The sequence below is a fragment of the Nelusetta ayraudi genome, unplaced genomic scaffold, assembly GCF_046127955.1.
Source record: "Nelusetta ayraudi isolate G7.1 ecotype Tasmania unplaced genomic scaffold, CSIRO-AGI_Nayr_v1 ptg000052l, whole genome shotgun sequence".
NCBI lineage: Eukaryota > Metazoa > Chordata > Actinopteri > Tetraodontiformes > Monacanthidae > Nelusetta > Nelusetta ayraudi.
In genome coordinates, this window is record NW_027466102.1 from 6,142,246 (window position 1) to 6,163,847 (window position 21,602).

At 44.4% G+C, this 21,602-nt stretch overlaps 3 protein-coding genes and 1 long non-coding RNA gene across 6 annotated transcripts in view; 1 reads left to right on the plus strand and 3 right to left on the minus strand.

The window, feature by feature from the left end:
• ncoa1 (nuclear receptor coactivator 1) overlaps positions 1-7,555 on the minus strand; it is a 50,636-nt gene extending 43,081 nt beyond the window's left edge. Inside the window, exon 1 of the mRNA XM_076037518.1 lies at positions 6,812-7,555. The gene's annotated coding sequence lies outside the window, so the exon portion shown is untranslated. The remainder of the gene's footprint in view (positions 1-6,811) is intronic.
• Positions 7,556-9,771: 2,216 nt separating this feature from the next.
• On the minus strand, positions 9,772-12,059 carry ptrhd1 (peptidyl-tRNA hydrolase domain containing 1). Its single transcript, XM_076037740.1, has 2 exons — positions 11,837-12,059; positions 9,772-10,909 (listed from the first exon to the last, which is right to left on the minus strand). Exons 1-2 carry the CDS (start codon positions 12,044-12,046, stop codon positions 10,739-10,741), a joined length of 381 nt encoding a protein of 126 aa, XP_075893855.1. The 5' UTR covers positions 12,047-12,059; the 3' UTR covers positions 9,772-10,738.
• Positions 11,961-13,514, plus strand: LOC142896203 (uncharacterized). Its single transcript, XR_012928308.1, has 2 exons — positions 11,961-12,071; positions 12,595-13,514. It is a non-coding gene; the product is annotated as an uncharacterized LOC142896203 (long non-coding RNA).
• Positions 13,009-21,602, minus strand: part of fam184ab (family with sequence similarity 184 member Ab) — a 138,005-nt gene continuing 129,411 nt past the window's right edge. For 2 of the 3 annotated variants that reach the window (XM_076037734.1, XM_076037736.1), the window contains 3 exons: positions 21,397-21,501; positions 19,402-19,649; positions 13,009-14,068 (listed from right to left, as the gene is read on the minus strand). In XM_076037734.1, the coding sequence (XP_075893849.1) occupies positions 13,987-14,068; positions 19,402-19,649; positions 21,397-21,501 (435 nt within the window). In that variant the 3' untranslated portion in view covers positions 13,009-13,986. The remainder of the gene's footprint in view (positions 14,069-19,401; positions 19,650-21,396; positions 21,502-21,602) is intronic. The other variant, XM_076037735.1, reaches the window with a different exon arrangement.

The following is a 21,602-nucleotide window of genomic DNA, read 5'->3' on the forward strand; positions in this document are numbered from 1 at the left end:
TTGGGAGAAGGAGGGTGAGCGAATGAGTGCTGGGCAATCCAAAATGTGAGCACTAGATGACATAAATTTACACACTGTACCTTTAAAGTTTGACACAAAATATGCAGTAAGAACACGTCAATGGAAAAGAGACACATGCAAACTTTTTGAAGTAATAAAAAAAAAAAGTCTCATTTATTCCAAAAGACTTTCTGTAAAACAACACGTAACAGGAGAAACGGCAGTAGATCAAAGTCGGGCTTTGTCCTAGAGTATAGTGAAACGTTACATAACATCAGATGGGATAATCTGTTGCAACCCTTTCAGCGGCTTCAGTGGCCCGCTCGTGTGGGCATCGGCCGTACAAGTTCAGGTGAGACGGAAACTTTAAAACCGAAAGTTGAAGGACCAACGACCAACTTGCACAGCAATACTTTCGTAAAACTGAGTTGTTGTTTTTTTAACCTAATGTTTATCTCAATTTCAGTTGCAACATACATCCACTTAAGACTGTGAACATAAACATTTATTTTGTTGCAGGATTCTCAATGCAGGATTCCGCTCAATTCGCTCGATGGTGCTCCTCCGGGCACAAGGTCGCACGGAGTACATGCACGTTCCATCAAAAAAAACATTTCCTAAAAAAAAATAACTTAGAAAAAAAAAATTGCCAAGAAATTAAAAGCGCGTGCGTGTGTGACCCCTCTCACTGTAGCACACATGAAAGTGGGCCACTGGAGCTCGACGGTGAACTCCCGTTACAACACCGCGACGACTCCTCTCCTTGCTCTGTTTTCTCGCTTGCCCTACAAATGTCTTCCTGTTCGAGGTCTTTCTGTTCCTCTCATTCTTCGCCTTTCCAACCTTCCCTTCTTCGCAAATTCTCACAGTCCGCTCGGGCTCCCCCTACCCCCCCCCAAAACCCCTCCCCGGAAGAAAATATAAGGCTCCCGACGGTAGAGTTTTTGCTCTCCTTCCTGCGTGCTCGCTGCAGACCGTGCGCACCGTGCGCACGTATGCGTGTCGCTGCCTCACGGTGACTCAGAAAGCCAGAGGGACAAAACCACAGCAGCCCGAGCTGCACGCACGCACGCACACACACACGCACACACACACGCACACGCACACACACACACACACACACACACGCACACGCACGCACGCACACGCACACGCACACGCACACGCACACCTCACTATACGACGATCCGTTTCGCTCTCGCAGAAACAAGAACTCCCACGAAACCAATTAGATATCATCAAAAATAATCCAGAAGAACAAAGAAGAAAAAAAAAAAAAAAAAAAGCCACAGTCTACGTTATCCCACTCACAATTCACCGGCGGCGTGGATGCGCTTGAGACGGCGAGAACCGAGGCTGCCCCGCCATACTGCCGGGCTGAATCTAGGCCAGAAGTGCAGACGTCACACCTTTGATTATATAAAAAAAAAAAAGTCGCATCGGGAAAGATAGTTTTCTTTCATATCCCTTTAAGTAAACAAACCCCGCAACCGCAAAGTCGCGGACCGACGAAACCCGAGCTGTCGTCTTTTTTTTTTTTTCTTCTTCTTCTTCTTTCCAGGCCTCGGCCGTGAGCGCCAGAGACAATGCCGTTCAACCGGTGCGGCTCGCGCAAACAAATCCGTGCATTTCTAAAACATTTACGTATGCGCAAACACGCAGTCGGAGCTGAGTCTATTAAAAGGGACAGTTAACTACCCCCCCCCCCTCCCCAGCTCCCCCCCACCAATCTCCCCAAATCAGAAATAGAGATTTTTTTTTTTCCAGCGGCCCGTGGTCGTGTTTAGCTCTTCAGATTGTTTTGGTGCGAGTCGCTACGTTTTGGGAATATTGGCCGTGGGTCTCCCTGCCTGTTCTCAAATATAATGGAACAAGACTGCACTTGTTTTGCGGTTCTCGACGCACCAAAACAATACTTTGACAGAACGTAGCGGCAATGTTTTTTCCTTCCCAGATATCATAACTCGGTTACGCAAGATAATTCACAGGCCTTGTTGTGAGCTTCGCGTCGGAAACATTTTCTCCCCCCCCCCCCCCCGAAACCGCCTTAAAGAAAACACACATCCAGTCAGGACCGGCCAGCCGGCCGGGTGTAAACACTGACGACGCTGTGAAGGCTCTCGCTAGCGGCGCTCGCTAGCGGCGTCTTATCCACGACCGGCGGATGACGCCGCGTTACCGTCTGCGCGGTGACACGCGGGGAGAATTGTTCCGACGCGAGGCTGCCCAGTATGTTTGAGAGAAGACAGGAATCTCCGCAAACCGGAGGAAAAAAATGTGTTACTGATTTTGAGGTGAGCCGTGTTTTTGCTTGCGTTTTAGTCTGCGTACAGAAACACTACATAAAACATGGGGATTAGCCATGGGGCGGGTACAAGTTCCTCGACGGCACGACACCCAGAACAAGTTTTCTCAAACGACAACGGGTTTTTAACCATTTAAACGCTCGGTTTCATTTGTAAACACCATATTACTTAACATATCACTGATATACTAATGATATTGCACCGATGGGATTTGTGCGGTTTCTGGGGGGGCCAGTTCAAATTGCAGGAGCTGCATGACGCAAAAAAAAAACTGTTTTGACTTTGATTTTGACTTTTGGTACTGAAAATCGGCCCGTAACTGCTGGGATGAGTGTTTTCTTCCATGTTGGCAAGTAACAAGATGCACACTCGCAAGCGTTGCCATTACAGATATATCTGAAACAAGAGAATCATTTCTAGCAGGACTCAACAGTTTTATCTTAAAAAAAAAAAATATATATATATATATATATATATATATACTTTCTCCGATGTCTGTATGATGACGATGACGTTAGATTATATCTTATCAATCATACATACATTTTCCAGTTACTCATTTCAATGAGTTGATGGCAGCCAAGAAATCCTACTTTGATTTTGCAAGCTGGTATTGAAGAATATTTACATCTATAAGGCCCTATGAGAAATTATTGAACTAAAAATACAATACAGATTTCTGCTACTAATTGATCTTATAGCAAAACTACAACTAAATTTACATTACGCTCATCAAAACCAACCAATCTTTCTCTTTTCTGTATTTCTCTCCTGTGCAGCCGTAGCCATAAACAACTTGAAGATTGAGCAACAAACGTGAAGTCACTTTGAAATGTTTATGTGCTCATTTAAGCATGACAAGTTCTTGACTGTACTGGTCGAATCGCAGTGTTGATTGTGATCTTAAATTGGGGGACTTTGGCAGTTTCCCGCTTGTCAACATGGCAGGCAACTTTGTGAGGGCGGTAGAGCAAGTCCACTGTTACCAGTTAGCCAGTGTGCCATTTATCAGTGGAGACCTTTTCACGGTGTTTCATCCACTCCTCTGTCTTAGCAGAGTTTGCTGGTGCTAGGCTAGCGCGACTCATTGGTTTCTGCTAGCCTGTCAATGAAAACCAATCTTGCCCACTCATCAAGTACGCCGACGGCAAACAAATTATAATTTCAGCCTATCAATGTAAATGGCTGTGTTGATAGAATGTTACTGATAATATCACCCTTGCACTGCACTGCATTGTGAGGGACTTGTGAATCAGTAACATTGTAGCTACTGCAGTGGTGCGTTGATATTACCTAAACTACTGACTCTTATTTACCCACCACTGTCATTGCTACAGAAGCAGAGCACAGTGTACCGTCGAGTGGGTAAGGTTGGTTTTAATGGGCAGGCTAGCAGAAACCATTGGCTCGCACTGGCCGAGCACCAGCGAACTCTGCTAAGCTAAAGGACCGGATGAAACATGAAACATTGAAACGGTCTCCACTGGTGCATAGCACACTGGCTAACTTGGAAAATGAGGTCCTATGTCCAAAGTAGGGATGCCTTCATACCACTTTTTTTTTTTTTACAGAATGAGTAGAGTACGAGTACGAGTACTTGCATTTCAGTAATCACAGATACCGAGTACTTGATAAGGCCAATACAAATTGTAAAATTACTTTGAATCCCCCCCCCCACAGATGTTCTGTTATTTGAACAACATTCCTCAGCTTGTCTTTTTAAAGCATGGAGGACTGTAAGGTTTAACTGCAGTACAAACACATTTTTAACAAAATCGTCATATGCATACTGAGCAACTGAGTACTCAACCCTGGTATCGGTAACGATACTGTCATCGGTCTCGGTGCATCCCCACTTTTTTGCCAACATTTTTTTTGCAAGTGCTAACAAAGACACGCGTACATAAATCTTACAAATACGAGGAAAACGGAACGATTTCCCAAGGAGTGATGGAAAGTGTAGCCACACTGAACCACCTGCCACCACGTGAGGATTGGGTAACTCCTTGGTGCAGCGGCCTGCTGTTACGAAAGCATCGTCCTGACATTTTCACAGGTTTTCTTGCTGGTGTCCCAGGGTGGCGGCGGGAGGGTGAGGGGCGGGAGGCGAGGGGGGGGTGGGGGGTGGGGAAGGGGGTCAAAACAAATCTAGACCGTATGTCCGGCAGAAAAGGAATGCCGTGACAGTGGCGGACGGGCCGCGGCGGTGCTGTGTGCGCTAAAATGGCTGCCCGGCGTTCTGCATACAGACACAAAGCTCAGCTGAGAGGACGGCTCCCCCCCCCCCCCCCCCCCCCCCAACTATGTGCCTCAAATGTGCCTCATCCTCAGGTAGGTTTAACAGCTCGCGTGCGGAGCTAATGGAGGGAAAAGGCAAAGAAGGGCCTCTGCTCACGGCAGCATAAATCTCAAAGACGTGGGGATAACGCAGTAATGAGGGACGAGAAATACTCCCCCCACTGCCCCCCCCCCCCCCCCCCCCGAAAACAAGAGCCGCGGTAATAAAACCCCTCATTAGCCATCCACATCAAAACACACAAACTTCTCCCAAAGGGATTTATTTCAGAGCGAGAAGTGTGTCACTGTTTTCGGCTACGATATCCGGGGCCGAAGGACCTTCATCTCCACGCAGCTGCGTGTTTGGGCAAAAGCATAATTCATCTCTTCATGCGTTTTAGATGTGCCCGGGCTCCTCCTCAGTCAGACTTGTAATGAGGAGATGGCCTTCGTTCGAAGTTTGAGCAGCTGCGAAGCAACAGTCGCGACCTTTCTCACCTGGACCATTTACACCGATTTGGTGTTTATAGATCGTTCCAGACGGCATCTAGCAAGCGAGAGTGACCGACAGTCATGCGTACGCCGCAATGCAATACTAAAAACAACTCTGTGACGCGCGGCGTGCGCGAGGAGAGGAATTGAATTATTAATTAAGCTCCAAATCAATTACGTTTGAATTTCAGCAGCCGGGCATTTCCCTGCGGGCAAGCGTGTCGGGATGAAGGCGGCGAATCAACAGGAGCAATAAAGGGAGCACCATGCTACACCGGATTTAATTACGCGGATTCAAAACCTATACACTTTTGTCGGCTAATTACTTTTGAGGCAATTATGGTCAAATCAGAGCGACGCCGTAGTGTTTTCCCAAACAAGGTTGGAAAAGGAAATCGTCACGCAAAAATTCTAATTGCGTTTGGGGAAACGTGCGAAAGACGACAAAGTGGCCTTTCCAACGACCTCCCACGTCCATCGGCTTGATTTGTTGTTATTTCAGATGTTTTGTGTTCACTTACGTCACGAGACTTCAGTTCAGCAAAGGGGGGGGGGACCGGGGGACCGGGGGAGGGCAATTATCAGGAACTCCCAATGCGCTCCAACTACCGTCCCTTTAAATTAGTTTCCCATTCTATTACTGACGCGGTAGATTCATGTTTACGGCGTCTGAGCAGAGCTTCACGCGAGGGGCTTCCGTTTACGTTTTTTTTCAAAGAGCAACACTGAGCTCCGTAAAGCCTGCAGCACTTTGATGACAAAGGGGCCAAATTCCATTGTGATTCTGGGACAACCTGAGTGCATTTACAAAGTAATGCAACGCATGCTTCTCAATCAATCGGGCAGCTTTTTTTATTAAAAGGACAAAGAGGCACAAACCCCCCCCCCCCCCCCCCCCTCCAAAATGTACACACACGTTGTCTTGTTTTGAACTGTTCATTACAAATCCTCCTTGTTGCTGCAAGGGGATTCAACGTTCATCCATCAGCTTTTACATAATCTCAAACTTCTATGGATTTCTCACATTCATGCAGGAGGACGTGGGGAATAACATGGCAGAAGTGGACGCTTTAAAAAAAATAAAAAAAATAACGCTGCGATAGAATATAACCGTAGTATGCACGTTGCGTAACAGGTCGGATGTAAATTAAACGTCCACCCATTTAAAGGCGCACCAGGGTGACGTTGACGTCACTCCGAAATTAAGTTAATTAAGGGTCTTTTCAACCAATTACCACCAACAGAAGGCTGGGCTATTGAATCGTTGAATCGACGGTGTAAATTTGGCAGCGCGTCCTCTAAATAAGGAGCACACAATACGGGCTTTTGCAGTAAAAAAACAAACAAAAAAAAAAAAACAGGAGGTCAAGACAGTCCGTAAAGTTTCCGCAGGTTGGAACGCAAGTTTGGAATAAATCAAGCGCAGCGACACCTTTAGGCCGCTAGGATTGTCTTACATAACAGCGGCGTCGTTTTTTTTTTTTTTTTTTTTTTTTTTTTAAACAGGTGGCGAAATATCCCAGCGACCCCACTTGCACTGTTGTTGTTTTTCGTACGAGAAGACGAAAAGACGGTGTCGGTGAACTGTGGCAACGTTGTGTGGAAAAATCAACAATGAGTCAGGCATGTTTCGGAGGCCCTGGGCATATGCTCCGCAGCGGCCAGTTAGATCGCAGATGGTCGTGATGACATGTTGTCAAGCATGAACAGCGAAAGAGAAATCTCGGCTCGCTCACCTCTTTAATCGTCCTTTAATTCTCGTAAACAGCAATCCTTCCGGCGAGGTCTCGGTGCAAGTCGTCACGACGGACAATTATATCCAATGCAGGGGAGGAGGTGGTGGTGGGGGTGTTCAGTTTAGACTGTGTGTGTGTGTGTGTGTGTGTGTGTGTGTGTGTGTGTGTGTGTGAGTGTGTGTATATGTGAAACAAGCCAGTTAGCCAACTTGGCTAACCAGCTTAACTTAACTGCTTGCAACAATGATAGTCAGATGTCTGACTTTCTATCCGCAGTTCCTTCGCGTTGACAATGTTTTCTTCCCCATGCCACCCGCGCGGCTCATGTTATCAAAGCCCCGAGCGCGTGAGCTCGGAAACCGCCCGCGAGGTGTGCGCTAGCCGGGGCGCGAGCGACGCGACCGCCAGCTTATGTTGACAAACACAAGGCTGCGTAGTTTCAAATCACGTACGTCTCGGGGGCTAGCAGCTAGCGCCAGGCTGCTGCCAGCAGCAAGGTTAGCCCAGCGAGCTAAGCAGCCCGCTAAACCCGAACCCTGCGCCCAAAATCCTCGCCCGTCGCGTCCCACTCGGGTCCCGCCGGCTGCTGCAAATCCCTCGGAAGTCCGCGAGTCGCTTGCGCGAGGTTTTCTGCGTTTCACCGACGGCGTAGTCGCGTCTGCAAAGCCAAGTGATCGCTTTGGTCTCTGCTCTCCGCCATTTCCAATCTCTCAACACAAACAAACAGGGCTGCTCGTGCGCATGGAGCGTAAGGGCGCGTTCCCGACGAGAAGGTTCTATGTTCTCGGAGGGGGGGGCGGCGGCGGCGGAAAAATACACTGGTAACAGGCAATGACAGCAAGCTCACATACATACACGCATACACATGTATACGTGTTTTCCAAGATTCTCGTGGTTACATAAACTTTATTCAACGACAATTTTTGGGTTACAAAGCAGCCTGTTAGAAAACAGCTTCACGGACTCGGCTTTCCAGAATTGAGCAAAAACGGAACCCCACAGTATTTTGTTATTTCACTGCAGTGTTGTTGATGAACTTGGAAATGTACTTTTTTGTAACCAAAAGCCTTTTTGCAAACGCGAAGAAAGAACTCATCGACTTCGTCCATCATCACGCAATCACGAAACTTTGAGAAGGAAGTTACAGAATCAGAAAACTATTACAGGTGAGGTGGAGGCACTAAACACGAGGACTGGCGTTAATCTCTTTTCACCTCACGTCTTCCAGGAAAATCTCAATGATATGTATGTCTAAAGATTAATAACACATTGGAAATTGTTAAATTTTATGCAACTATTACTTTCAAGTATCCTAAATCATCATTCCGACCCACGCCATATCCCGAAACCACAAAGAGGCGAAACACCGCACATTCTCCGAAAACTATAACCTGATAATTACAAGTTTTTAAGTCACCTGGTGGTCTAAACAGGAATTGAGAGAGAGGAAGAGGGGTCTGATGCAACATTACGACTGTTGGTGAAAGTTAGATAGGAACTGCGCGCTTTTGTCATTCACCTCGCCAAAAAAAAACGACCTCGGTTTGTCAATTGAACGTGCGCGTCGTGTGCTAATAGGCTGAATAAATTAAACAACAAAAATAAAAAATAAAAATATATATTATTATTATTATTATTAATAATAATAATAATAATAATAATAATAATAATAAATCTCCACAGAAGCTATACTGCAATGTGCATTTTCTGTGACCCAGAAACAGTTCCCCTTCCTGCTGCTTTACTGGAAAGGCTCTTCCACACTGAAGCGGAATTAAACCCCTCAATAAATTATGCGTACTTGCAATGTGCAATCAACAAATCCACTGCAGGGACGACAGATTGGGACGGTCTTTTTTTGTTGTTGTTGTTGTTGTTGTTTATCTCTAATATCTCACTACACTTTCTCCGTTACCTGCTACATTTCGGAGATTGTCCCATGAGGCCTGTGGGCTAGAAATCTACAAATTGCTTTGCAGATTAGATAAATTACAATTGAGTTTCAGTCAATTTCTCCATTGAGAACTTTTGCAGGTTGAACACCGGGCCTACAGTTTGCCGCCCCTTGCAGTTTCACTCTCCTTTCTCAAAGCATGTGATGTTGTTGGGAAGACAGAAAAAGCCAGCACGTACACACTGTGTGCGCCCCAGATTTATGAGCCTTGACGAGTTGCGGAGCTCTGTTAAATGCCTACAGCTCCTCATGTACATTGTGCTCTCCTCTATTGTGATGGAAGGACACGTGAGAGGGTCAGCGGCATGCCAAGGCGTGTCTCCGGGAGATATTCTTGGAAATACTCTGAGAAGTAATTACATTGTGTGTAATATGTTAATTGGTCACTCGCATTCCTCTGGGGCTGGTAGTCCGGCTTTGGTCAAGTTGTGACTTAGAATAAAACAGCACAGAGGAAAACTTAGTAAGGGATGTGTAATATTGCCATATTGAATGATTGTTGGTGTCTGGAGAGTGCACCGAACGAAGAGTGGCATGCTTTAAAGGGACTGATACAAAAAAAAAAACAACAGCAGCAACCACTTTGTAGTCCGTGCGCTACTCTCGTTAGCTCAATGCCTGCATTCTCATGTCAGAGCTGCGATGCGTGTCAGTCAAAGAGGCAGATTCCAAAAATAGCCGGGTGTCATGCGGAAATATCTTCTCAGTGAAACACTGGAATCAGCCACTGAGACAAATTACTTGCAATAAACCTCCCATTATGCAACTGTGACTGAGAGGAAAGTCAAAGAACTTAGTGAGCTGTGCCGGATTAAACTGCTCTCAGATGCAACAACATGGGGGAGAAAAAAAAAACACTGTGAAAAACTTGACCCTCACACAAAGTGAAAGCAGGAAATGTATTGTTTCTAAAAAACCTGATTTAGTTACATGAATGTGGAACTAAAACAATAACTTCGCATATGTTAAGGGTGTATTTCCTGAATAATTGACTGAAGCCTGAAAGCAGGGTTAAAATGTTGAGATTTATTTCAGAATTTTACAGGAATTTGATTTTGTTTGCTTTGTATCCCTGCTGTTGGCACTCTGCCAAGAACTTGAAATTAACTTTACCAGAGTTTTCTAAATGGGGGATGTTTTTAATTGTCGCAAATTCTACAGCTAATACTTCTGAGCAGTGCTGAGAAAAGCCAGAACAATAAATAAGGTGCTTAAACAATGTACTTTGAAGGATGCATTGGAGAGTTTGACCAGTCGAAAAAAAAAACACACACACACACACACGAGTATGTATATATATATATAAAAAAAAAGTAATTTATGTCTTTGAAAGTCTTTCATGTAAAACCAAAACATACAGCATAAGAAAGTCTTAAACTAAGAATGAATTAAAAAGCAGAATCCATAAATCAATTTTCTATCACTGCACTCAGGGTCAGTGTGTGGTGCTGGAGCCGACCTAAACTGTCTTAGTGCAAAGGCGGGCCACATCCTGGACGAGTCACCAGTTCATCGCAGGGTCACATAGACACAAACGACCATTCAAACGCGCTCCTGCGACCAATGCATTGTTGCCATTTAACCTAAAGTGCATGGCTTTGGACTGTGAGAGGAGAGAACCCACGCAGAATACAATTGCCATACAGAAAGGCCCAGAGTGGAACTTCAACTCGCAACCTTCTTTCTTCAAAGAAAGACAGTGCTAACCACTGCACCACCATAGAATCAAAGATTCAAGATTTCTTCAATTAGTCATTTCAAATAAAAATACTTTCTTATGTTCCGTCAGAATGATCAATTCAAGGAAGGAAATTCACAAATGTTCCACCTTTAATCTTGCGTTTGAGGGTGGGTGTGGATGCACTAAGAGGGGAAGAGAGAAACTCGCAAATGCAACATTTTTTACACCCGTTACAACGCAACGTCCTTTAAGACTTTGGTGCTGAGCGGTTGAGTTCACCGCTCAGTTGTGGTTACTTGAAGAGCTTGAACTTGCGCAGCAGCGGCTGCACAGTCTCTTTGGCGCACGGCTTCAGCGCCAAGCAGGTGGGGATGTTCTCCGGCTGCTCAATCCAAAGCTTGTGGGCCACGCCGGCCTGCGTCAAAGTCTCGGCGAGAGTGGAGAGCGCCGCCTCATCGGGAGCCTGGATTAACACAGAACTGTTTTACGCCGCATTCATGTGTGTGAGAGAACGTCCATTTGTTCACCACAGTGCTCTGATGACAGCAATTCAAGACAATTCAACACTGAGACACATGACATTTCTATTACATCTGCTGACACCATTGGCAAAGCTGGTTAATCTCCCTTTCTGAGAAGTCAGTCCCATTTCAGAGGACCGTGAGCTTGTTGGATGAAGAGCGCATCTGAGAAGAGGAGTCTGGGATTATGTGGCAGAAGGAAAGTTTACACTACTGTCAGTCAACTCTACACGCAGGAATCAATGAGATGAAATGCTAACTTTAATGTGTTTATTTTTATTTTATTTATTTATTTATTTTTAAGAATGAGGAGTCACAGAATCAGGTAAGAAGAACCACATGCAGCCCCAACAGTCTACTTGTACTGTACCTCCACCTCATACTGCCATCCCATTCCCCAACCAGGCTTTATGGCAGGATAGCCGGCGTGATTGTGGGGGCCAGTGTAGCACATACAGCCCGTGTGAACTGATCCCGGAAGTGTTCAGTTGGGTGGTTGGGTTCAAGTGGTTCTTTACAGGTCAAAAATAGTGTTTCCAAGGAAACTGGCACACAGCTTCTACCGACAACAACCGCACATGCTCACTACGGCACATTTATGACACCCAACGAGCATAAAAGGTTTGCTTGCTGGCTTTCCACCACACATGGCAAACTGAGGCATTTAAAAACATTCATGTGCTTTTTAATTAACAGGTGCTTCAAACGTACCGGTATCCCTGAACCACACGGACAACGTAGACAACTTTTTATTTTACTTTATTTATTCACAACTGTCTTAACTGTCATCATTTTTAACGTGTGCCTAGAGCCGGCCGACAATAAATCGACAACTATTTGAATGGAGTCTGGTGCGACGCGGCCCTCACCCCGAGCACCACTTTGTGCATGGAGTCCAGCTCCGCCAGGTACTGCTGGGTGTCCGCGTCCCCGTAGTGGAGGTGGATGGCAGCGGTGGCAGCATGGCAGGCCTGAGTTATCACGGCTCCCAGCGGCCAGGACAGCTTGTGGACCAGGTCCGACCGGACGACAACATACTGGACCAGACGAGTCGGTGGACCGGCTACGGGGGCCGCCATGTTTACCACGTACCGGAAGTGACTTGTGAGTTTGTTTGTCTTCCGGTTCAGGCCCCAGGTGACACAGCATATCGAAGCGTTGCTCCCATCTTGTGGTCATTCTGAATAATGCATGTGCAAATCTGTCTGACGGTTCACAGAAATGAACGTTTTCAGGCCTACATGTAGACTGTTATCCTGTATTTTTAGGCCCCCTATCTTCAAACTTACCATATTTAGCAAATCAGGGAGTACAAATTCCATTCCTGTATATTTTATGGCGCATCTTTATCACTTTCAATCCAAATGTAAATCCAAACCTGGCTCAGACCTCTCCTCACTATCCCAAAGTTCGAGATGGAAGTAGTTTTTAATCATTTTTTTTCTTGGTTTTTTCTACGACTATGAAAATAACAATGAGTCGTGATTTTAACTGCGACAAGTTATGGTGGAATCCGAATTTGAAGTAATGGATTCATCCTGCTATGTATCAGTAACAGTCTTGGCTGCCGCTACAGGTGCAATGATGTGGGGGATCTTTTTCTTTCTTTCTTTTTTTTTTTACCCAGGGCCCATTACTAATCAGCATCTCTCAGATGCCTACCTGAGTTTTACTGAGGTCCATCTCCACCCCTTTGTGAATCACGTTGGACCATCCGTAGATGGCTGCCACTAAGCAGCATGTGCGACGCACCGTGTCAATGTTCACTGAATGCGGTGGCGGAGCTGGAGTTTGGCATCACCGAATCTGCAGCAGCCGCATGACACTGTCGCATCCACGCCGAGTGTTTCCAGGACCTCGCTGCATCCGCGTCATGGCTGCAGGCAATCCTAAAGCACTAAATCTTGGTCCAACCTGGTGGAGGAGTATAGTGCGCCGCGTGAAGTGAACCTTTCATTATCAAACAACTGTTAGGGTATTCAATGAATGAAGTCGTTCTACACAGCCAGCATGTTCGAATTAACGACAAATAAGCCAAAAGTAAATGTCACAATAATTATTTATTAAGCATACACATTATAATATAAATATAAAATATGCTATTTTTGTTTTTAAAATTTTGGTGAGACATCATTATATCTGTGTAGAGACAGACAAACATACAAACAGGTTTTTCATATTCTACCAAAATTTGCAGAAACTCCTATGCAGCTTCGACAAACTCGCCATGATGGTGCCGTTCCTCACAACCAGCCCGTGTTCACGAAGCACACTGGACAAGTGCATCTGATCCAGGATCAAATCACGCCTTAGCCGAAGAAGCAAACTGGTCTTAGATCAGCGCTCCTAGTCTAAGAATGCAGTATGCAGTGAGCCCACGTACAGAGAGAGAGAGCACAATAACCTACCATTTATATATATCTATATATATTTCTTACTGTAGTCCAACAATGGCATTTAGCAGCATGATAATGCACTCACTCAACCCCCTAGTTCTTAGAAACTGCAAAATAAGTTAAGTAAAGGTTGTTGTTTTTTTGTTTTTTTTTAAATAAACATCAAACATAGTGATGATCATTGTCACTGTACTAAGAGACAAACTCATCCACAGTGAAACAATCAGAGAGAATCAAACAATCAAATCAGATCAGAGTGATGACATTTGATGGTCACGGTTCGGGTTCAATTCAGTTTGGCCTCAGTCAACAACATCAAGCGGACCATTAATGCATTATTTTACCAAAGTGAAAAGTAATGACATCAAAGTTCTGTGCAATCTCCCCGACAGATCAGCGAGAAAGAAATCTCAGCCCATCAGATTACCGTTTTATTCTTTATTTTTTTTAATTGACTGGATCTAAAGTGAATTGACCCCCCCGAACCTTTAATGACAATAAAGAAGAAAGAGTTTTAATATTTTTATCCTTTTTTTTTTTCTTAGTTTCAGATTTTTTTCTTTCTTTTTTAATAAACATTTGGTTGTCATGCTGAGTCTTTGTGTTTGACGGTTTGTGGTCGATCAAAAGGAAAAGTATTGGGCGAACCACTCCTGGCGCTGGGCGTCTGGGGAGTCGATGGCAGAGTCCTTTGTTTCAGGAGGGCTTCAGGGTGCAGGTGCAAAATCCAGAACAAACAGGAAGAAAAAAAAATCAAAGAGAAGAGAAATAAATCAGAGCAGGGGCCAGAGTTTGTGTTACAAAGATGAAAAAAAAAAAGAAGAAAAGAATTACACTCCGAGTAAATGATAGTGGTAGTTCTACCTCTGTCTTTCTGCCATGTGACTACTGAACCAAACACAGAACTGAATAGCAGAGAAACTCCCCCCCAAGACTCCCAGGTATAAAATGATTTGTAGGGTTGATTTATTTAACTGGCATTACAGCAAAACGACCAGCGACGACCGAAAGCCCACGGCCCAGATGAGAGTGTTATTTACGCAACCATACACAAGGGGGCAGTAAATGAAAAAGTACACAACGCTCAATGTTCAGGATAAACTGCTCAGGATTTAACTGCTTAGTGACGGGAGAAGATTCAAATCGGAGGCATTGCATTTGTAAAAAAAAAAAAAATACACTTTCACGACTCGGACTTAATCCAACACTTTGAAATTTGGGAATTACGCATATATCACACACGCTGGTCCAAAGTGGATTTGGTTCATATGTATCGATGGGAAATTCTTCCAACCAAAGATGTATATTTTTAACCGCTTCCTCATTTGCACCTGATTATTATGATCATCCTCCAATCAAACCCGGGTGTTAAACACACGTACGCCAGGGTAATTTGACGAGGGGCACCGGACAAACGAGCCACCGGACAAGTTACATTTTCTTTGTAATGACATAAAAGGTGGATCTAACCTGTTCTAGCATGCGGTTTCATCATGTTCTAGCAATGTCGATTGCAAAAGTTCTCTCACACAAAGTGGTGAAAGTCATTCAAAATAAATGGTAATCATTTTGCCTGGCCGAGAGAGACCAGAAGCAGTCACTATTTCCTGGCTCTTAGTCATCCTCAAGCATAAAGTCAATGTTTAGATCTTACACCACTAATGTTTATTATTGGGGCTGACACTTTTTTCACTACGCAGCCCCAAGCTGATGTTTATTTTCCCTTTCGTTGGATTTCCTATTGTTTTCACTCGCTTCCGCACAATTTCCAATGTATGTGGCCTGATGCGTCGCGCTTAAATTCCACAACACATCTCAGACTGCAGCGGTTATTATTCCATAAAATATTCATTATTGTCTGTGCCTCTTTTGCCGGCGGGTTCTTGTTTTAAACAAACACCAGAGAAGTCACTTATATCATGCCGCATCTTCTTTCACAGTTGAATAACTACTGTATTGAGTCTGCAAAAGTGCTTCTGCCTTTGCCGGATGACTCAACGCTGTGGCATGGAGATCGCCCTGGGTAACAACCTTTTGGGTGTGGCCTATTAGACTAACATCATTCAACTTAGCTAAAAATCTATTGTTGAAAGAGATGTGTTGGCTGACGTTTACTGGCAAACAGTAAAAACTACAAACAACTTCTGCACCTTGAATCAGGCTAGCAATATCATTTGATGATTCAATGGCTGGCCAAAAGTAAAACACCATTGTTTTGTTTTTTTTCCCAAATATATATATATGAAAAGTATTGTTTAGCACAGGCATGGGCAAACTCCGGCCCTCTGAACTTGAAGAAATTATATTGATAGCAAGTAAGCAATAAAATAGCTGTATTTCATCAATTTATTTCCCCCAGTGTTTTAAGAGTCATTTCAATAAAGAGCGAAATACTTTGGTGCTTCAAAGACAGATATTTTTGTTTTAACGCTTTAGCACTAACATTTAACATTAACAATTTTCTACACATCCCGTGATGTATATATTTTTTCTCCTATGAGGTGAGTCACCAAAACACTCCATCCATCTCCCCCGGACCCCTCTCTCAAATTTTTAGAACCCACTGTGGCCCCATGAATCAAAACAAAATTGGCCACCCCTGGGTTAGCGCTGCACAAGTTTAACACCAGTGAAACTATACTGTTTGATTTTTTTTTTTTCAATTTAACAGAAGCAAATCCTAGCGGCAGCTAGCTACGAGCTAGTGCTGAGCTAATTGATTTCTACCAAGCTCCTCAAAGACGTGTTTCTTCTCATCAGTCTGCTCCGTTTTTGTCCTCCAAAAAAAAAGAAGAAAAAAGAAAAAAGAAAAAAAGAAAAAGAAAAAGTGTATGGTCTGGGCCCAATGGTGGCGTGACACTGATTACCCTCGAGCGTTATTTAACTCTGTGTTTGGCTCAGTACTTTGTGTTCGACGATAACTAAGTCTACCTGTCGAGAAAAAAAAACACAGCAAAAACAAAACCGATGCGTTAATTTAAAGCGGCGAGGTGAACAAACGGCTCACCGCCGCCGTTGGAGCGAGGATTAGCGTCGACGAGCGGCGGGATCAGAATAAGCTAAGAGAACAAAAAGGTGTGCGTCTGGGGAGGAGGAGCCAATCGTTTAATGATGCCTGAAAATATTTCAGGGCGGATGCATGATACCTGACCTCATACTGTCATCGTCTGGCTCTGTTGTGAGTGTGTTTGTGTGTGTGTGGGTGCGTGTGTATATTTTGCTGCAAAAGAGGACCAATTCAATCCCCCGTTTTGAAGTTCATACAAAGCAGCAGCCTCCAACATTTCACTCTTTACATAAATAGCAGCAAATCATGCATCGGAGGAGATCAAAATAACCGGGACATGCGCTCACTTTCTCTCCCTTCGACGCGCGCTCGACACATGCTAAAGAAACCCCCCCCCGCCCCCCCGAACACCAGCAACCCTACACAACACAATCTCTCGGGCATGCGAGACACAGCTGCTGCATGTATTCATGTAAGGAAGCATGTTACATAATTCAATACTGTCGCTCGAACGCCACGGTGACCAATCGCACGCAGCCAGGGGAAGAAAACAAAAGGCGAAGCGTTTCGTCGCGCCGGACAGAGAAGAAGCTGTTGTAAAGAGGAGACGCCGGCCACCAACCACACCGAGAGGGGACAGATTGTTAGAGCGGAGTGCAATATCAACCCCATGACGTATTCACAGCGACAGGGGGGGGGAGGACGGGGGGGTTTGGCGTTTAGAGTTGCTGGGCCCCGTCTCGGCTCGAGCCGTCGACATGCTGCAGTTTCGGACGGAGGTGAACAACCACAGAAGTGACACGACACGAGAGCAACGACATGAACCCCCCCGCCCCCCACACACAAAAACAGACACGGACGGGCAAAGGTTGTCACAGCGTCCCGAGAACACAAATATGGAGCTCGTCATGCGCGCTAGCTAAACACTGTTCACACTTGACACAAACACAGAGAGGAGAAAATAAAACCAAAAAAAAAAAACTTAAAAAAACAAAAACATGCCCTTTTTGCATTCCAAGGCCATTCTTTGTATTTCTGTGGGATGCGTGTATCAAATGTTGAACTCTACATGTCCCATGTAGCACTTTGCATACAAACACTGTTGGCAAATCTTGCTTCGATAAAAAATAGAACTGTCCATACCGATGTAAATAGTTGATTTTCCTTCCATTCTAACTCTTTCGTCTAGGTAGTTTATTCTATTGTATTGCTTTATTTTCTTTTTAATTGATATAATTTGTTCCAACTATTGCCCTACATGTCATTGTAATTATGCAGATTTCCCCAATGTGGGATAAATAGAGACGTTCTATTCTATTCTATTCTATTCTGTGCGCAGGGAAACTCCAGTCAGGTCTCCCTCTATGAGAGCAGTTTAAGGGGTTTAGTTGTGTTCAGTGACAGCTTAGCAGATTCCAAAAGTATTTGTTTTTTGCTTAGAGCACAAGTGTTGCAACAGTGTTCGGTGGCACGTTGTCAGATGCAACTGTTTGCACATCTGATAAAAATCAATTTAAAGGTTAAGTGTGTAACATTTGGAGATTTTGAAAAAGAAACAGCGACGTGAGGTGGTTCCATTTTAGGATGCAGCGGCTCTCTCTCTCTCTCTCTCTCTCTCTCTCTCTCTCTCTCTCTCTCTCTCTCTGTCTCCTGAGCTTGCCAGTGAGCTACGGGGGTCCTGCGCACCCAAACCTGTCGTCAACCTTCTTCTTTGTTGGTTTAATTTGAAAATGCCCTAGTTACAAAATTCACTGTCAGGCAGCTGGATTGTCCACACCAGGCTTCCTTAGAAAAGTGGCAGTGCAAGATGGCAACTAACTTGCTAGGGTAGGAAAACCAAATTACTTTTATTGTATTGCAATCATACACTTATATTGATGATAAATGATTTATATTAAGCTTTTAGCAATATAAAAATCATAAATAAAGCCAAATGTTACACACTGGAACTTTAAATCATTTGTAAGTGAGTTCAGTTTTCATGTTGTATGTAGGAATTAGTAAAAATAAAAAATGTATAGTTTTGTGTGTTCTGCCCTGTCGCTGATTCGGTTAAATTTAATCTCTAAGAGAGCCAGTAGCAGAGTTACCTCAGATAGGGCTCTGTTTAGAATTTACTCAGTGTTTGGAGATAAGGACAATAAATCAATTATCTAATCCGTCTTGCCTTTTGTAGATAAACAGTCGCGTCGGAAATGAAATGACATTGTGTTTCTTATATCTGATCTATGGCAGCAAAAGAATGTCAGATTACCAGCATGTGAGGAAGCAGAATTTTGCATTCAGCTTCAGCACGTTACGATAAAATTAGTCTGGATTTTTTTTTAAAAATCCTTGCATTCATAGTATCTGTTTTGTAGATAGTCTACAAGAAAACAAATATTACCAATTAAGATTATGATCACAATAAGACCGCCAACCAGGCAAACAGCCACGGCTAGATTAGAAAGCTAGCTAGCACGGCAAAAACGATACGTAACATATTACTCACGGGCTTAGTACAAACATGGCATAAGGTTTTAGGAGCTCAACTTTGCGTGAGGTCAGGAAATGTTACAAGCTTAACAACTGTGCTGAAAGGAGGACTTGATTAGCAAACTCTCCAAAACAACAGCCTGTTATCTTAAAGTCTCAGACTTCTCTTTTATTAAAGGCCCCTTTAATCCTGGAATTAAACACCACTTTTAGTGAATGTAGGCGAGATTATTATTATGCTATTTATGTTACGCTTAAGATGCTACAGCTATTAGCCAGTAGCTTAAAAAATAAACAAGGCAGGAAAGAACACACATTTAAAACCACCACTTATTCTCCTACCAAGAAGTTTCATGTTTTGGTTTAGAAACAATTTAATGGCTTTTACGAGGTTTCCACTTGAGAACCAAAAAAACAAAGGCTTTTTACAGCCGACGACGAGTCAGACAAATAAAGTGCCTTTCACCTTTACAACCATGAGACTTTATCAGAGTCTTTTTTCGGAAGAAACGGACAGACTGATCAGCTGCTGCCTGTCTGGTCTGCAAGGTCTCACCTCATGTATTTCTTGGCTTCGGTGGGAGGGGTCGGCGGGGGAAGAGGTTTGTTGGAGTTGAGCTCGAGGTGGTGGAGGGGGGAGTTGGGGATGGGCTCGAGGCGAGTGGGCAGGGCTGGGGGCGGGGGCGGTAGCCCGCCGCCTGAGCCTGAAACGGCCACGCCCACGCCTGCGGCCTCCGTGGTAGCCCTGACATTAGAGGAGCTGCAGAATCTGCTGCTGGATGTTTTCTCATTCTTTTTCTTTTGCTACACAGAAAACAAATAGGGAAGAGGAGGGGCATCGGGATCAAAAACGGAGCAAAAAGGAAAAAAAGAAAAGAAAAAAAGGTTTAAAACAAAATAAGGTTAAAAAGGATAAGAGGAAATGGAGGAGAGGAAAGAAAACCAAAGATGGAGAATGGGAGTTTTCCAGGGAGAGAAGTCTAAACCAGTGTCAGAGAGGAGAAAGAGCAGTGTGCTGCTGTTGAGATTTCAATGCTGATCGGTTTCGGGAAACTCTCGATCGAGAACCTAAAGCGGCGGCCACTCTGCGCAGGATGAAAGTTTAGATGGGAGAGGGAGAAAAAAAATGCATCAAAGCAGAAACACCTCACACTAACAAATGGCTTGGAAAGCAAAAGAGGAGAGCGGGGAGGAGGAGTCAGCGGAATTTAAGTCCAGTGGGACACACACACATACGAGTAGATGGGAGTCCGACGCACAGGAGACAACGACAGACACACGCATGTGTGATGTTGAGTACACAAAGAGGCAGGAGCTGGAAGGTGTAGGACGCCGGTGGTTCGATGCCCGTCATGCAGTGGGGACTCGAGACGCCCTGGGAAAAGTGACGTCAGTGCCTGTCAACCAGGACTGCCGGCCGCGAAGACGAGTCGGAGGCACATTTTCTCAGACTCACCGTCATGTTAGTGATGGTTACCCTACTTGACGGCAAAACCCCCAGCTTAAAGTTTAACAAAATCCATGTGACATAACGTTTAGCCCTCTGTTTGTCGCCCCCCCCCCCCGCTCAGTTTTAGCATCCTGCTATTAAATCGATTTAGCATCTGATAAAATCGATTTTGAGGTTAAGTGTGTAACATTTGGAGATTCTGAAGAAGAAACAGCGACGTGAGGTGTTTAGATTTTATAATGCAGCGGCTTTCACTCACTCTCTCCCTCTCCGGAGCTTGCCAGTGAGCTACTGCTTGGAATCCTGCTAAAACTGATGCTTTGGAAGGGGGTGAAAACAAAAATGCCCCCAGAAGGTTCAATGAACTCAATGCTGGGGTGTAGCAACCATCCTGAGAGGTCTCAGTGAGGTGTGTGTCCTCTGTGACATCACAAAGGGAGGAGTTCGGTTTTGGCAAGCACATTCTGAGAAGATGAGCAAAGCCAAAGTAGTAAATGACGGACTCTAAATTCTGGGGAATTTCGTGTCAGGCTGAAGATGTGTGTATTATTGCTGCAGACAACTAGAAAAGTATTCTTTGCACAGCATGTGACCTTTAATCTAGTTTCAAACAATATAATCAGGGTTCAGGAGGCTGGGCTTTATTGCAAAAGCGTCTGCTAGTAGTTGAAGAACAGCAACAGAAAGCAGATTTACCACTTCATCTTTTTGTGACAGCGGAGATACTGAACTGAGCACCAGTTCACGCTCAGAACAAAATTATTGGATATCGTTCTTTTAACTGTGGAAATATTTCACTGTATTTCTTTCTTACTTATTTAATGCCAGATATCCCCATTAGAGCATTGGCCATCTGCTGTGCACTGCTCTTTTTAGACTCTCCTTTGTGTTGAGTGTAAAAGGGAGAAACACATTGCTAAAGCAGCACCACAGTAACTCTCTGCCAGACATAGACTTCATCTGGTGACAGAGAGTGAGAAGTATTTGAACCTCAGAGCTGAGATGAGATGGACAGGATATCACTTTTTCCGTGGACTGAAACAAGGCGACAGGCTGATCACAGTGCCCCGGGTTTGCCACAAAAAAAAAATGAGGGCCTACCTTAATGAGCGGGTTGATTACTCCAACGTTAGGACTGGCATTGAACACTTTGTTGAAGTTGGTCTCTCTGTTGACCAGCTCTAGTTGGTAGAACTTCTTATCGTCCTGGAGGAGAAAAACCATGCTACATCACAAGTCAGGCCATCGTTAGGCAACCCCTGAACGATAGATTTTACAGTGTGAGCTTCAACCCCCAAAGCCGATCA